This window comes from Narcine bancroftii, chromosome 8 (assembly GCF_036971445.1).
Source record: "Narcine bancroftii isolate sNarBan1 chromosome 8, sNarBan1.hap1, whole genome shotgun sequence".
Taxonomy (NCBI): Eukaryota; Metazoa; Chordata; class Chondrichthyes; order Torpediniformes; family Narcinidae; genus Narcine; species Narcine bancroftii.
Window position 1 is genome coordinate 64,579,093 of NC_091476.1, and position 18,167 is coordinate 64,597,259.

The following is an 18,167-nucleotide window of genomic DNA, read 5'->3' on the forward strand; positions in this document are numbered from 1 at the left end:
ATAGTCTCCCTGGGACCACAGGAGATGCTCCACTTGCACCCAAGCCTCCCCCCTCAGCACCATTCAGGGCTCCAAACAGCCCTTCCAAGTGAAGCAGCGTTTCACTCATGAATCTGCAGGGGGTCATCAGCTGCATCTGGTGCTCCCTTTATGGACTCCTCTACATCGGAGAGACTGGAAGATCGCTTCGTTGAGCACTTCGGCTCTGTCGCCATAGCGTGCATCTCCCAGTAGCCACCATTTCAATTCTCCATCCCGTTCCCTTGCTGACATGCCTATCCATGGTCTTGTACACTGCCAGACTGAGACCACCCAGAGGAACAACACTTCTTCCGACTTGGCACCCTCTAACCTGATGGCATTAATATAAACTTCTCTGGCTTTCGTTCTAACCCTCCCCACTTCCCCTCCCCCTGCCGACTTTGCCTTTTCCTATCTCTGTCTATCCATTCCTTTCCGTCTCCTTTCACACAAGCATGATAAATTCTTACTTACTCTCTTATCATTTCCAATTAACATCTTTTGTTTGGTCTGGATTCCTCCCCCAGCCAGCATTGTCTGAATTCTGAGATTTCCTGCTTCTGGCGTGTACTACTTATTCCTTGAAGAAGTGCTCAGGCCTGAAACATGGGCAAAATATTTTTTGTCTCCTGTAGACACTGAAAAGACCGCCCGAGTTCCTCCAGCATTTTGGTGTGTTTTTACTACAATCACAGTGTCTGCAGACTATTCCACACAGTCCAAGAGCTGACAATCATTCCTCATTATACTAACCCTTTCATTCTGTTATCATTCTAGCAAATCTTCTCTGAACCCTCTCCAACGTCAGCAATTTTTTTCTCAAATGTCGTGCCCAAAACTGTATGCAGTACTCCAAATGAGGTCTCTCCAGTCCCCTGTTCGTGTAGTATCCTGCTAGAAATTAATGCCAACATTGCATTTAGCACCTTCAACATGACCCAGCCTTTCGGTGTCCTGCGCAAGGACTCCCAAGTCTCTTTGCACCTCAGAACTGAAGTTGATAAAGGGCATCTTTGCTGTCTTGATGTTCCAGGGCTTTGTGCAGAGCCAGTGAGGTGGCATCTGCTGTTGACCTGTTGCTTCAGTCGGCAAATTGGAATGAATCCACGTCACTGCTCAGACAGGAGCTGAGATGCTTCAACCCCAACCTTACAAAACATTTCACCGCTGAGGATATGGTCGATATGTCATTCAGGCAGGTTACCACACAGAACAAGAGCAATGTTATTTTACTAGTGTTCAGGTGTGGAGATAGCTGTGGAGACAAAACAAAACTGCACTTGAATCGTGATGAGTGATCTCTCCTTGAGACCGGGGTGGGGAGTTTCCTTTCACACGGCAAGAGAGCAGTAAGTGTCGATGAAGCAATCGGAGGGGTTGGGTTGTTTTGAGATGGCCTGCATTGTGTCCATAATTCTGCTGTTTCGTGGGGCGCGTTGATTAATCTTGAAGCTTGCTGTCGATGGTGCATCAGCAGAAATGGTACTGGATCGGGGAGTCGGCTCCCTGGCTCATTAGTGAAACATGAAATTCTGCAGATTGAAGTGTAAACACAACGCTGGAGAGAATGGGCACAGATTGTGAGATCACATCGCTGAGCACCTTCGCTCCGTCCGCACCAGTGACACAGACCTCCCAGTGGCCAACCATTTCAGTTCTGCATCACACTCCCACACTCGCATGTCTGTCATTGGCCTTGTGTAATGTCCCACCAAGACCACCCACAAACTGGGGAAACGACCCCTGATATTCTATTTGGGCCCTCTCCAGCCAGATGGCAATAACGTCGACCTCTGATTTTTGCTGTCCTGCTCTCCTCCTCCCCCTCCCACCTTCCTCCCTCCCTTCACTTGATCGCTGTTGTTCCCTCCCTCCCTCCCTTCTCCTGCCTTTGTGACCTCCCTTCCCCCCTCCCCCACTCTTTTGTTCAGATGCCTTCTGACATTTTTCCACACCTTAATAAAGAGGTCAAGCTCGAAACATTGCTTATGTATTTATACCTTTGCTTTATAAAGGATGCTGCTTGACCAGCTGAGTTTTTCTGGCTTTGTGTGTTTTTTTTTAACTTCAACAGATTTTCATGTTTTACTGCTGGAGAAACTCAGCAGGTCAAACTGTACTTTGTATTATAGCAAAGATAAACATACATAGTGTTTCAGGCTTGAGCCCTTCATCAAGGTATGACTGACTGGGGATTACAGATGGGGAGCAGTGAGAGAGAGAATCTCACCAAACTCCCATCAAAGAGCAAAGGAAACTTTTTCAGGGCAGGCATCCCTTGAAGAGATTTTGTAGAGTCTTCCAGTAGAGAGGAGTAAAGCATGAAAGTCTGCAGATTCTGAAGTAAAAACACAATGCTGGAGAAACTCAGCACGTCAAGCAGTACACTTTGTAAAGCAAAGATTAAAATAAGGGTGGATAAATCCCCAGAGCCTGACCAGATATTCCCTCAGACCTTGAGGGAGATTCATGTATAAATTGCATGGGCTCTGGCAGAAATATTTAAAATGTCCTTAGCTACAGTTGAGGTGCTAGAGGATTGGAGGATAGTTCAAGTGTTTCATTGTTTAAAAAAGGCTCCAAAAGTAACCCTGGAAATTATAGGCCGGTGAGCCTGACGACAGTAGTAGGTAAATTATTGGAAGATGCTCTTAAGAGATCAGACATACAATTATTTGGATAGCCAGAAACTGATTGGGATAGTCAACATGGCTTTGTGCATGGTAGATTGTGTTTAACCAGTTTTATAGAGTTTTCCGAGGAGGTTACCAGGAAAGTTGATGAAGGAAAAGCTGTAGATGTTGCCATAATGGACCTTTGACAAGGTCCCACATGGGAGGTTAGTCATTCATGGTGAATGGCTGGTCGGAGATCACCAAATAGTGGTTGCTTCTCAGACTGGAGGCCTGTGTCTAGTGGTGTACCTCATGGATCGGTGCTGGAACCACCAATGATCTGGGTGATAATGTGGTCAATTGGATCAGCAAGTTTGCAGGTGACACTAAGATTGGTGGTGCTGTGGACAGCGACAAAGGTTTTCAAAGCTTGCGGAGGAATTTGGACCAGCTGGAAAAATGGGATGAAAAATGGGAGATGGAATTTAATGCAGACAAATGTTAGGTGTTGCATTTTGGAAGGACAAACCAAGAAAGGACGTACACAGTGAATGGTAGGGGACTGAGCAGTGGAGTAGAACAGAGGGACCTGGGAATATAGATGCATAATTCCTCAAAAGTGACATCGCAGATGGATAGGGTTGTGAAAGAGTTTTTGGCATATTGGCCTTCAGAAATCAAAGTATTGAATATAGAAGTTGTGATGTTATGGTAAAATTATACAAAACATTGGTGAGGCCAAATTATGAGTATTGTGTGCAATTTTATCACTGAACTACAGGAAACATATCAATAAGACGGAAAGAGTGCAAGAAGATTTACTAGGATGTTGCCTGGATGTTAACTTCAGGAACTGAGTTACAGGGAAAGGTTAAACAGGTTAGGGCTTTATTCCCTGGAGCGTAGAAGAATGAGGGGAGATTTGATAGAGGTATTTAAAATATGAGGGGGACAGAGAATAAATGTAGGTAGGTTTTTCCCACTGAGGGTAGGTGAATACAAATCAGAGGACATGGGTTAAGGGTGAAAGGGGAAAAGTTTAGGGGGAACATGAGGGGGAACTTCTTCACACAGAGAGTGGTGGGAGTGTGGAACGAGCTGCCAGCTGAGTTGGTGAATGTGGACTCCATTTTCACACTCAAGAAGAATTTGGACAGGCACGTGGATGGGAGAGGTACGGAGGGCTACGGACTGGGTGCAGGTCAGTGGGACCAGGCTTAAAAAAAAATGGTTTGGCACAGACTAGAAAGGCCCTGTTTCTGTGCTGTAGTGTTCTATGGTTCCGTACATAACCAACATTTCGGTCTTGAGCCCCTCATCAAGGTATGAGCAAAAAGGCAGGTCAAACAGTGTACTTTATAAATTTCCATACATTGGAGGAGTAGTGCCTAAATTTTCATCTGGGTGCCCTCCAACCAGATGGCATTAATGTTGACTTCACTGGTACCTGCTACCCACTCCCCATTTTTTTTTCTCCCCCCTTCCCCACCCCTCTGTCTCCTCTCCTCCAGCTCTCCAGAGCTATTTCCCCCTCCCACTGTTTGCTGCTGTGCCGTCCCTCCCTTATCCACCTTTTATCTCCTGCCATTGGGACTATGCTCCTCGCCTCCTCCATTTTGTTTGGGCACCTGTCCTCATTTTGCTCATGAAAGGCTCAGGCCCAAACCGTTGGTTCTGTATCTTTTTGCTACATAAAGGATGCTGTTTGACCTGCTGAGTTTTCCCCAGCGTTGGGCTTTTTACTTCAACCATGGGGTCTGCAAACATTCATGTTTCACTCCTGTCTACCACAAAACTCTGCCAAATCTATTCATGGGATGCCTACCCTGAAGAAGTTCTCCTTTGGCCTCCGAAGGGAATTCTGTGGGATTCTCTCTTGAATGTTCCCCAACTGTCATTCCTGCCAAGTCGAACCTTGATGAAGGGCTCAAGGCCGAAACATTGGTTATGTACCTTTGCTACATAAAGTACACTGACCTGCTGAGTGTTTCCAGCATTGTGTTTTTACTCCCTGGCTCATTAACACGATGCTCACATAAGCATGGGGCTGTCTTGGCTGAGAGGGGAGGTTCTCTCCTCGCTGCCACTGTCAGGAGGGTCCCAGCAGCCCTGTGATCTCACAGAGGGGCTCTCATGAGCGAGCCGGTTCACAGCCCAGGTGCGGTGTGGAACAGCACTGGCCTTGCTGCAGCCTCCTCCCTCAGTGCCCCGATGGCATCGCGAGGTGCCCGGCATTGCTGCAAATTGGGAAAGACGGTGGCAAGACAAAAGTGTGGTTCCGAATCACACACCTGTGGTGAGACAAAGCAACAGCCCAACGCAGGTCAAACAGTGGGCTTAATGTAGCAAAAGTAAAGATACATCACCAATGTTTTGGGCCTTAGCCCTTCATTGAGGCATGAGCAAGCAGGGGATAGGGCAGAGGGAGGAGCATAGGCCCACAGGAAAAAGGTAATAAGTGGATAAGGGAGGGAGGGCACACCAGAAAATGAGGAGTGGGGATGGCTCTGTGAATGGAGAGGGGTGGGGGGAGAGGAGGAATGGAGAGAGAAGGGGGTGGAGAGCTGGAGGCTGTTTGAATGGAGAGGGAAGGGGATGGAGAGAGAAGGGGGTGGAGAGCTGGAGGCTATTTGAATGGAGAGGGAAGGGGATGGAGAGCTGGAGGAAAGGAAAGAGGAATGGAGAGAGGAGCAGAGGAATCTTGGAATAACTGTTCATCATTCCTTGAAGGTGGATTCCCATGTAGATGGGGTGGAGAAGACTTTAGGTATGCTGGCCTTTATAAATCAAAGCATAGAATATAGGAGCTGGGAGGTGATGTTGAGACTGTTCAAGGCATTGGTGAGGCCAAGTTTGGAATATTGTGTGCAATTCTGGTCTCCAAATTATAGGAAGGATATCAATAAGGTAGAGAGGGTGCAGAGAAGATTTACTAAAATATTGCCTGGATTGCAGTATCTAGAATATGGAGAAAGATTGATTGGACTGAGTCTTTATTCATTGGAACATAGAAGGTTGATGGGGGATTTGATGGAGGTATTTAGGGGAATAGATGTGAATAGGCTCTTCTCCTTGAGGGTAGGTGAGATTGGAACAAGGTCATATGTTAAGGGGCAAAACTTTAGAGGTAACATGAGAGGAAGCTTCTTCACTCAGATAGTGGTTGCTGAGTGGAATGACCTTCCGGAAGAGGTGGTTTAAGCAGGGTCAATTCTGTCATTTAAGAGGAGGTTAGATGAGTGCATGGATGTGAGGGGGTTAGAGGGTTATGGGCAGGGAGCGGGTAGATGGAACTAGTGGAGTTTCACTTAAATTGGTACGGACTAGATGGGTGGAGATGGCCTGTTTCCATACTGTAATTGTTACATGGGATGGAGAGCTGGAGGCGGTGGGGAGAAAGGAGACTGAGGGATAGTGTTAATGCCATCTGGTTGTAGTGTCCAGATGAAATATTTGATGTACAGGTGGCCTTGGTTTGACTATTCATGAGGCCAAGGATAGATGCGTCGGCACAGAATTGAAATTGTTGACCGCTGGGAGATCCCTATCACTGATGCAGGCAGAGCAAAGGCACCCAGCCAAGCGATTTCGTTGTCTGCGCCCAGGCCCTCCAGTGTGGAGAAGCTGAAGCAACCAACTTCGCTTTACAGTCAGCCTGGGGTGAATGATCAGAATTGAAAAGGATCAGCAGATTATGTCAAGCAGCTGTTCTCAGCAGGGGCACTCGCCTATCCCACCCCCATGCCCAGGGTTTAGAACAGCTGGTCTGGAGGGCAGCAGCATAGTGGAGGGTGCCTGGGTCCTGTATCCAAAATTGACCAGTTCCCAGTTTATGCTCATGGAATAATACAGGAAATGTAATATTACAAAATCTGATTTTGCCTTCCATAAGGCAGACGAAGAGTTGCCATTAGTATGGCTAGGTGCCCCCTTGCAGTAAGAGAAGCAGAGATGCTGAGTGCCTGTGGATTCGCCTCCAGTGCTCTGTAGCCACGGAGACTTCAGTTTGATCCATTGGCAACCCAAGCTCCAGATCCACCTGGTCTGCTGTACAAAGAGGGCCCTCTATTGCAAATGCAACATTCTCTGCCCAAGGAAGCAGTAGAGGCCGTCTCATTATTCTGGAAGACTATTACAAGCTCAGAGGACCCATAAACCCAGTAGCAATAGATATTCACCAAGAAAAAGGGTTACTTAATCAAAAGTTGCTTTTAATTACCTTTAAACATGAAAACAGGATCAAACTTTTAACTTGTCTATTGACTTACTTAACCTAACTTAATCCCCTTCTAACTCTAAGCTCAAGTGTGTGTAAGTTCAGAAAAGTTCTTTGCTTCACAATCCAATCTCACTTCTCCTTCCTCCAAATTCATTGGTTGCAGGCAATTCTTATACTGTGCACAGCATTTAATATTTATAAAGTTTACCAGGCTTTGGTGCTTGAAAGGTAAATGGTTACCGCTCAGGAAGGTTCTTGTCGGTTTTCAGAGAGACATTTGCTGTTCCACGACATCCACAACTGATTCCTTTTTAATCAGCCACTCCAGTGTCTTGCTGATGAAACTTGCCCCCTTGGGGTTCTCAAGATGATCACCTCTTTCTTTCAGGTCATCACAGAGTGCCTTTTCTGTTTCTCTTATTCCAAGTGAAACATTAGACAGCCAGTCCTCTCCTCTTGCTTGAACCACAGGGGCTTTGACCAGGCTGTCTTCCAAAATGGAGCTTTCCAGCTTGTCCTGTTCCAGACCCAGCTACTTCTGCTGGCTGTAATACTGTACAAGTGATATGTGTGTGTGTGTGTCTCTCTCTCTCTGACACAGAGAGAGAAAAGCCTGTTTGACTCTGCCTGCAAAACCACATGACCCTCTTAAAACAGCAAGCTTTATTCCAGCTCTGACAAGATCTTTCATCTGTTGTCTTTTATAAACAACAATCCATTAGTGGTCTCTTGAGCACTCTTCAAAGCTCTTGCAAATGCTCCGAGGCCTCGATATGTCCAGCATTGGGCAGAGCTCCAGTACTTCAAATAAGATCTGTTTTAAAGTGTTTGTATGTGGCCTACATTAACAAACCTTTCCCAATTTATCTATATACTCTGTCACAAGTCTGTCATCTCGCCCTTTGATCTGCCTGAGGCCAGTTGGTCTTTCGGCCCGCAGAGATGTCGTGAGGGAATACTGCCAACTGGCACAGTCCAGGCTGCAGGAGCAAGTCCTGAGGAGCACGCACGCTGAGGCTTGGTGCGGCCAGCATGAGGGCACTGTGGGGAAGGACCACAGTTTGGAGTCCTTCTGTCACCGTGCACTGAGGGGCTGAGACTGACAGGAAGTCTGTCAAACAGAGAGGGGAGTAACAACAAGGTGCCACAGTGCAGGCAAGGCTGATAAATAGAAGAGAGTGTAACAATGTACACTGATGGAAATGTATAGATAGGGAAGCGAAAGAGGCTTTGAATGGTTTTCTCTCTGTAGATAGTTGTGAATGAAGTCTATTTTCTGTTATTAAGGGTTACTAATCCTAACCCTAACCCTAATGTGCGGGGGGCATAGCGGTTAGCCTCTTTACAAATACCACACTGTCTGTAAGGAGTTTGTACGTTCTCCCCGTGTCTCCCCCACAAAGGCTATGGTTTTCTCCCACCATTCGAAACATAGGTTAATGGGGTGTAAATTGGGTGGCACGGACCTGTGGGCCGAAATGACCTGTTATCATGCTTTATGTCTAAATTTAATTTGAAGCTTAAAACAGGAAATCACACTGTGGGGGCACAGTTAGCGTAAAACCTTCACAGCCCCTGCGATCAGGACCGGGGTTCGTGTCCCGCACTATCAGGAGTATGTAGTAACGGCAGCGGATTCAAATGCACCAGACCTGTGGGAGTTGCTGGATCACAGAACGGCTGGATAAGTGAGGCGCAGCTTGTATAAGGAAAGGAAATGGGACAGGCAAGAATTTTCTTCCCGAGAGAGAGGGGGTCTCTTCTTAGACTCATAAAAATCATGAGTGGTATAGTTTTTAACCAGAGTAAGGAAATTTAGCGGCATGGATTTAAGATGGGACAGGAGGAGGGATTTCTGAGGGGCACCTTTTTTGCACAGTGGGCAGTGGAGTGAGCTGGCAGTAATGTTTAAAAGACCTTTAGAGAGGTGCATGGGATAGGAAATATTTAGAGGGATGTGGGCCAAATGTCGGCAAATGGGATGAGTTAGGTTAGCAGAGACCAGATGGGCTGAAGAGCCTTTTAGGTTGTAGAACCACAATTGGGTCTTCTGATTGCAACACACCTGTCCTTCCTCCTCCCCCGGGCTACGTTCTCACTAACCACTGCCTCTTCTGTGTCCTTTTCGAATTCCAGTTGCCAACGGTGATGCTTTGCAGAATGACAGCTCCGGTCTGGAGCCTTCGCCGGCCAGCTCGATCCCGGGTTTTCCCTTCTCATTCCCTCCGTTCTCGTCGGCACCTTGGGTGGGATTGCCGCCACCCCCGCCTCTCGGTAAGAGCGAGTGCAACGCTCCTGCTCTGACCCAGCCGTTGGGTGGGGGGGCAAGCGTGAGGACCAGTGGCGGGAGGACCGGTGGCAACTGGGTTGGAGTGGGAGTGGGGTGGGGCAGCAGACACGGGGACCAGTGGTGAGGGGAGACAGGGGCTGTGGGGTAGGGGGGGGGGGAAGACATTGTGGTAGGAGGGGGAGGCAAGAGGACCTGAGACGAGGTGAGGGGATTCGTGGACCGGGGAGGGAGTGGTATAGGTTTAAAGGGGAACTTAGGAGCACCTTCTCTATTTTGGAGGGCAGTGGGTGGATGGAAGGGGGGGTTGCGTTGCCGGAGTGGGGACGGTTGTGAGGGGAGTGCATTGCTGGAGGGGGTACGGTTGTTGGAGGTGGGTGCGTTACCGGAGTGGGGGTCAGATGTGTTGGGGGGGACGGATTTGTGGGGGGCTATAAGCTGGACAGCGGGGACGGCACAGTTTTTTTGGGGGGGGTGGGGGTGCACTGCCAGACAAGGAGCTCTGGATGAGTTCAGGGCTAGGAAACAGGATCTGTTTCTGCGCCCTGCCGCTCCACCACACACACCAACAGTTTCCTGCTTCCCTCGCAGCAATGCCTCCAATGCCGATGCCTCCCACTGGCTTTGCCGGCCTGACAGAAGAGGAACTGCGAGCAATGGAGGGGCAGGAGCGGCAGAACCTGGAGGCGCGACTGCAGTGTCTCCAGAACATCCATACCCTCCTGGACGCGGCCATGGTCCAGATTCACCAGTACCTCTCAGTGGTAGCTACCCTCAGGTGGGCTGCTTCAACCCCTCGTATTCTGTCTGGGCATCCTCCAACCATCAGTAGGGACCCCTCCAGTTTCCGTCAGATCTCCCTTTGCCTATACCCACGTCTCCTTTCCTCCAGCTCTGGTTTCCTAGAGCTCCGTGCCCCCCTCCCAGTTGTTTCTCAGAGCTCTGTGCTCTTCCCACTCTCCCCCCCCCCCCCCCCCGGTTGTTTCCTAGTGCTCCGTCCCCACCTCCCGGTCGTTTCTCAGAGCTCTGTGCCCCTCTCCCCTCCAGTTGTTTCTCAGAGCTCTGTGCCCCTCTCCCCTCCAGTTGTTTCTCAGAGCTCTGTGCCTGTCTCACCCAGGTCGTTTCTCAGAGCTCTGTGCCCCCCTTCCCCCCACCGTTGTTTCTCAGAGCTCCGTGCTCCCCCTCCCTCCCGGCTGTTTTTCTATTTCCCGCTCCTCCTCCCCATGTGTGTGAACACCTGGCCAGTGCCCGCACAACCAGCTTCAAGAGCCTGGGTGGGACTGACCCCTGCTTCTCATTCGGGGAGAGGGTAAATCCAGCTGCCTTTCTCCAGCCCCCCCAGAACGATGACAAGTGAAGGGACGGCGCCCAGTGCAGAGACGATGGAGCCCACAACCGGAATGCAGGTGGATTCGCTAGGGGAATCGGCCCGTCCTCCCATACCAGCGGCCAGTACTACCTCGACAGAACCAACCATCACCCCCGAGGAAATAGGTAAAAGCTTATCTGGGGATAATGAATCAGAGGTTCCCCGTCCAAAGCATTTCCAGGAGTTTATCCCTCCACTTAGTAGCTGCGTTCCATATTGTATATGGGTGCCCATGGAAGGGCTTTGTCCATTTCTTTGGTGAATTCCTTTAAGGGTTTTAAATGCATGTCCATCTTGCCTGTTTTCCCACTCCATGAGATTTGCCTCAGCAATATACAGACTTCACTAGCCTTGCTATCTGGACCAGATCTGGAATTTGGTTGGGATGGAGAACTTGGGAGTGTATTAATGGTTTGGGAGAGGGGAGGGATTCATTGCCTGACCCCTGTTCCCGTGCTGTGTGGCAGCAGGAGGGTCTTCGCGCCTAACTGACCGTCTGGTGCTTGCAGGGCAGAGCGAACTGGAAGGTGCAGTGGGGTACACCATGCTGGACTCAGATAACCCCCCGGAAGACGGGGATGACCCCCTTGGAGAGCCGGACACGGCTGAGCTGCGCCGACGGAGACTACAGAAGCTCGAGAGGCCTGGCGCCCAGCACTGACTGCTCAGATCAGACTGCAGCGCCTCAAGGCTGGTCAGGGCGGGAGCAGAAGGGGAGTTGGGGTGGGGGGGTACTCGGGTATTGTGGATGCTTTGCTCCTAAGCTTTCCTCCACCCCACCCTTCTGTCACAAACACCCCACCCCCCCCCAGCCTTCGCTTCACGACTGGACGCAAGATGATCTCCGATGCGGGTGGGGAGCATCGGAAATCTCCAGTAAAAGCAGACGTGCATCAGCTTCCCACCCTCTCCTGTTGTGTTAAGTACACTCAACCCTGCGGTTCGTGCTGAGTCACCCCCGAGGCTTCGTTCTGATGCACCCAGATTAGATTGCAAGACGAGATCCTTGTGGCCATCTTCCCCATCCCACCGTATTACCAGCTGCTCCTTCCCCAGGCACAGGTCCTGTGAAAATCCAGTGGTGTTGGAAGACCTGGAACTGACTTTGTGGATTTTGATGGCAAGCACTTTTTATTCTCTTCCTCTCCTCGCACTCTGAACTACTCGAGGCGCACTGTAAAAGATGGCTGGAACCTCTTTGGCATGCTATGAGACAAGACCGCGACAAATGCCCTACTCTCTCTCGATTATTATTTCGGCCTCGCTTTACTAATGAGGTCTTTGCTGAAGTTTTGTAGTATCCTTAGAAACTGAATTTTCCAGACGGGTCCTTGCAATGAATGTCCCTGAGGGATAATGTGTCACAGACAATCCTTTTTTTATTTGAATTTGGTGGGGGTTGGGGAGGGAGGACATTATATTTTTCCCTTCCTTCCCACGCTTTCCGTCAAGGGCAGCGCAGTTCGTGCATCGCTGTTGCAGTGCCAGCCTCTGGGGTTTCAAATCCAGCACTGTTCTCTCTGTGTCTGCGTGGGTTTCCCCCGGGGGAGCTCCGGTTTCCTCCCGCCATTCGAAACGTACTGGGAGTGGAGGTTAATGGGGTGTAATTGGGCAGCACAGACTCATGGGCCGGAAGGGCGGTATGTCTACATTTTTTTTTCAGGGTTCCACAAGACTAAATTTGGAGGGTGGGGTGTTGGAGGAGATTGAGGCTGCAAACAGTTTGGAGCCCCAGGCGGTGAAGTAATCAAGGGGTAGGTAAGAAACGGGAAGTTGAGCAAGCATGACTCGACGGACCAAGGAACATTTATGGAGAGAGCCGGGGGTGTCCTCTTTTGAAAGAAGAGGGTGCCAACCCAAAATACTGACTTCCCCCTTCTACCCAGGGATGCTCTCACCCAAAGTGCCTGCAGCATCTCTCTATCCACTCGAACTGCCGCCTTGGAAGGTGAAACCAGCTCCCGGCTTTGCACCTTGCCACGCCAGTTGATTTTTTTTTTTAAAAGTTTCTTTCCTGTTTATTTTTGCTTTGACCCCTTGTTGGAAAACTTTGACATTGAAGATGGATTATTTGTGCACCTCTACATATCTTGTGTTGCTGGGGTTGGGGAGGGGGGGGGGTGGTTTGCAGGCTGACACAGCTCCTGAAGGTCCAACTCCTGCCAAGCCTGGCCCTGGCCACGAACTTGTTCATGATCTAGACTCATGCTGTGGGTCGGTGAGCGAATAGGTCCCGTGCCTGGTCACCGTGTGATCGAGCGTGTGGGTGGGGGGGGGGTGTGTTGGGGGAGGGAGGGCTTCATTATTCCTGGAAATCCGTGCCCTGGACCCGCTATGCGGCGAGATCCTGGGGGCTTGGGGAAAAGTGGGTACCTTCCCCCCTCTGCTCGGGTGCTAATTAAGCACAGTTGAATTCTTGGAATCAAAGGGCTTCCTCACTAGCTATTGAAAAGGTAATTTAATAAAAAGCATGATCTATCTTATTCAGGTCTCCCCTGGACATAGGTGCCATCTCAATCGGTGTGTTTTAAGGCTTGATTTCTCTCCCATAGTCTCAAAAGGAAGTAAAGACCCCCTGCCCTCCACCGTGGCATTGCTCAATGTTTATCCAAAGTAGAGGGACCTGAGGTGGCTCTGCACTCATCCAGGGATGGGTTCTCCCAACAAATCCTTCACCCCATTCTCCCTGACCCCCACCCCTTCTCAAATGTACACGAGGGCTGCTGTTGAGAAAGATCTTTCTAGTTTTTTTCTTAAATAGATGAACAATAGTCACGGGGGGGGGTAGGGAAATGGGTAAAAATGGCGCCAGTAATCTGTGAGGTGTTTGTGTCTGGGGGTTTTTACTCAGTTTCCTTCCACCCTTCCAAAACATGGGGGGGTGGGGTTGTAGGTTGATTGGTTGTGTTTGTGTGGTGCGTGCCCGAAAGGCCTATTACCTTGCTGTGCGTCTTAAACTTAAAAGTACACCACTAATAGCAGCGACAGGTTGCTGCAGTGCTCAAGGTCTGCGGCAACACTGGGGCTCTGAAATGTAGTCCTGCACCAATCCCGGGTCGTGCCTCCACTCCTGTAGACCTGCCACCCACAGGCCACACCTGGCCCGGCGGCTACAGAAGGGGGTTTGTTTGGTGATGCGAGGGGGTGTTTTACCTCCTCCCGTCTCCACTGCACAAAGGCACTAACCTCTTCAGCAATCCTTCCTAGTGTGTTGTTGTCCCTGAGTGCACTTGACAACCATCTACAGTTGTGATCGATTTGGCGTCAGGAGCCTATCATTCTGCCGGTGACTCCCCTCTACAAACCCCGCCCCCCCATGCTGGGGAGCTCATTGACTGGATTAGTGAGTAATGCCCGGTCATCTCCCATGGTGAACATGGTCACTTGGATCACTGTGGTATTTGCTTTATCCCACCCTGTTGTTTCATACAGAACACCAATTCCAAAGGAAAAGGCTATCCCCTTCACCTCCCACCCACACTGCCAATGACATTGAATGAAGGATGATAATTTTTGCACTAGCTGCTGTCATTAAGAGGGGGAGTTCATCACCTTGAGACCACCAGGGCTGCCGACCTCTGGGTGAGAGAAGGCAAAAATGGTTGGGTACGGGGGAAGAAATCACCTCCTCTCTGTCGCTTTCAGGGTTGGGGTTAATGTATAGATTCTGCTCATTTAAGTCAGAGGGATGAGGGTTTGTGATTATTTAATTTGTATATATTGTATAAAATTTTAATAGCTGCAATTGTACAGAGTGCACAATAAAATCTGCTGGTTCTATCTTGCCTTGATTTTTCAATCAAGACCCATCAGGTGATAAATGTTAGGAAGATTTGAATCTGTAGGGAAAGTGAATTTTTTTTCTGGTCTCGTACAAATATGATGGGTCGAATGGGGCATAAAAGTCAAAAATACCAACAGATTTCCTTAATTACACTGGTTCGAGGAGGCAGAGAGCCTCTGCCCCGTGCACTCAGTGTGCATGTGCGTGTTGACGATCCCTGCTTGTCCAGTGACAGACTGGCTCCTTTTGTCTGCCCCATCACCTTTTTGGTTGCTCTAGCTTCTTATGGCGTCCCAAAGATGTGAAGGTCAAGGGTAGCCAAGAAAATAGGCGTAGAGGTGGCCCCTGACTTGCAACCGTAATTGAGACTGACAAACTGATCATAAGCTGGGTTTACCCACCATGCACGACTAAACGAAACCATAAAAAAAAGTTTAACAAATCTATCTTTAATGAAAAATGTAAATATATGTACAGTACCTTCAAGAAAGATACTCCACAATCCACAGATTGATGTACAGTATCTTTAATAAAGATACTCCCAATCCTCATATGTATGTACAGAACCTGCAATAAAGACACTCCCCAATCACCATATGTATATACAGTACCTTCAATAAAGATACATCCAAATCCCCAGATATATGTACAGTACCTTCAATAAAGATAATCCCAATATCCAAATGTATGTACAGTACATTTAATAAAGATCTCCCCAATCCACAAATGTCTGTACAGTATCTTCGATAAAGATACTCCCCAATCCCCAAATGTATGTACAGAACCTAGAATAGATACACCCCTATCCCTATATGTATATACCAAACCAGCAATAAAGATACACGCTAATCCACATATGAATGTACAGTACTTTTAATAAAGATAGTCCCCATTCCCCAGAATTATGTACAGTACTTTCAATAAAGATACTCCCAACCACCAGATCTATGTACAGTACTTTCAATATAGTTAATCCCAAATCCACAGATATATGTACAGTACCTTCAATACTCCTCAATCCCCAGATGTATGTACAGTACATTCAATAAAGGTATTACCCAATCCCCATATGTATGTACAGAACCTTCAATAATGATATGCCCGAAACGCATATGTCAGTACAGATACTTCGATAAAGATACTGCACAATCCGCAGATGTATGTATAGTACCTTCAATAAAGATAGTCCCCAATCCCCAGATGTACATTCAGTATCTTCAATAAATATCTTCCCAATTCCCAGATAGATGTAGTGTACTTTCAAAAAAGATAATCCCAATCCCCTGATGTATGTATGTACAGTACATTTTATAAAGATCTCCCCAATCCACAGATGTCTGTAGAGTACCTTCGATAAAGATACACCCCAATCCCCATATGTATGTACCAAACCTGCAATAAAGATACTCGCTAATCCACATATGAATGTACAGTACTTTCAATAAAAATGCTCCCCATTACCCAGAATTAAGTACAGTGCCTTCAATAAAGATTCTCACCAATCCACATATGTTTGTACAGAACCTACAATAATGATAATCCCGATCCGCAGACGTATGGATAGCACCTTCAATAAAGATAGTCCCCAAACCTAATAAGAATGTACAGTAGCTGGAATAAAGAGACTCCTCATTCCCTGATGTATGTACAGTAACTTCAATAAAGATACTCCCCATTCCCCAGATTTATTCCGCAACTCTCAGATGCAGGTACAGTACTTTCAATATAGATACTCCCCAATTCCCAGATGTACGTACAGAACCTTCAATACTCCCCAATCCCAAGATGTATATACAGTACCTTCAATAAAGATACTCCCCTATCCCTAAATGTATGTACAGTTCATTCAATAATGATATTCCCCAAACCCCATATGTATGTACAGAACCTTCAAGAAAGATACTGCCCAATCCACAGATGTATGTACAGTACCTTGGTAAAGATACTCCCCAATCCCCATATGTATGTACAGAACCTACAATAAAGATACACACTGATCCCCATATGTATGTCCCAAACCTGCAATAAAGATACTCGCTAATCCACATATGAATGTACAGTACTTTCAATAAAAATGCTCCCCATTACCCAGAATTAAGTAGTGCCTTCAATAAAGATTCTCACCAATCCACATATGTTTGTACAGAACCTACAATAATGATAATCCCGATCCGCAGACGTATGGATAGCACCTTCAATAAAGATAGTCCCCAAACCTAATAAGAATGTACAGTAGCTGGAATAAAGAGACTCCTCATTCCCTGATGTATGTACAGTAACTTCAATAAAGATACTCCCCATTCCCCAGATTTATTCCGCAACTCTCAGATGCAGGTACAGTACTTTCAATATAGATACTCCCCAATTTCCAGATGTACGTACAGAACCTTCAATACTCCCCAATCCCAAGATGTATATACAGTACCTTCAATAAAGATACTCCCCTATCCCTAAATGTATGTACAGTTCATTCAATAATGATATTCCCCAAACCCCATATGTATGTACAGAACCTTCAAGAAAGATACTGCCCAATCCACAGATGTATGTACAGTACCTTGGTAAAGATACTCCCCAATCCCCATATGTATGTACAGAACCTACAATAAAGATACACACTGATCCCCATATGTATGTCCCAAACCTGCAATAAAGATACTCGCTAATCCACATATGAATATACAGTACTTTCAATAAAGATGCTCCCCATTCCCCAGAATTAAGTACAGTACCTTCAATAAAGATTCTCCCCAATCCACATATGTATGTACAGAACCTACAATAATGATATGCCCAATCCGCATACGTATGCATAGTACCTTCATTAAAGATAGTCCCCAATCCTAATAAGAATGTACAGTAGCTTGAATAAAGATACTCCCTATTCCCTGATGTATGTACAGTAACTTCAATAAAGATACACCCATTCCCCAGATTTATTCCCCAACCCCCAGATGCAGGTACAGTACTTTCAATATAGATACTCCCCAATTCCCAGATGTAAGTACAGTACCTTAAATACTCGCCAATCCCAACATGTATGTACAGTACCTTCCATAAAGATACTCCCCAATCTCCATATGTAGAGTACCTTCAATAAAGATTCTCCCCAATCCCCAAAGTATGTACAGAACCTTCTATAATGATACGCTCGATCTGCATTTGTAAGTACAGATACTTCGATAAAAATACTGCCCAATCCACAGATGTACATACAGTATATTCAATAAAGATCTTCCCAATCCCCAGATGTATGTACAGTACTTTGATTAAAGATAATCCCAATCCCCTTATGTACGTGCAGTACATTTAATAAAGATCTCCTCAATGCACTGATGTCTGTACAGTACCTTTGATAAAGATACTCCCCAATCCCCATATGTATGTACAGTACCTTCAATGAATATACTCCCCAATCACCATATGTATATAGTACCTTCAATAAAGATACATCCCAATCCCCAGATGTATGTACAGTACCTTCAATAAAGATACTCCCCAATCCCCAGATGTATATACAGTACCTTCAATAAAGATACATCACAATCTATAGATGTATGTAAAGTACCTTAGATAAAGATTCTCTGTAATCCCCATATGTATGTACAGTACCTTCAATAAAGATAGTCCCCAATCCCCAGATGTACGTACTGTATATTCAATAAAGATCTTCCCAATCCCCAGATATATCTACACTACTTTCAATAAAGATAATCCCAATTCCCTGATGTATGTACAGTACCTTTAATAATAATATCTCCCCAATCCTCAGATGTCTGTAGAGTACCTTCAATAAAGATACTCCCCAATACCCATATGTATGTACAGAACCTACAATAAAGATGAACCCCGATCCCCATATGTCTGTAGAG

At 47.1% G+C, this 18,167-nt stretch overlaps 1 protein-coding gene across 2 annotated transcripts in view; it reads left to right on the forward strand.

The window, feature by feature from the left end:
• syvn1 (synovial apoptosis inhibitor 1, synoviolin) overlaps nt 1-14,291 on the forward strand; it is a 110,383-nt gene extending 96,092 nt beyond the window's left edge. For both annotated transcript variants that reach the window (XM_069893861.1, XM_069893862.1), the window contains 4 exons: nt 8,992-9,129; nt 9,734-9,920; nt 10,476-10,636; nt 11,021-14,291. In XM_069893861.1, coding sequence (XP_069749962.1) covers nt 8,992-9,129; nt 9,734-9,920; nt 10,476-10,636; nt 11,021-11,172 — 638 coding nt within the window. In that variant the 3' untranslated portion in view covers nt 11,173-14,291. The remainder of the gene's footprint in view (nt 1-8,991; nt 9,130-9,733; nt 9,921-10,475; nt 10,637-11,020) is intronic.
• Nucleotides 14,292-18,167: the final 3,876 nt, after the last annotated feature.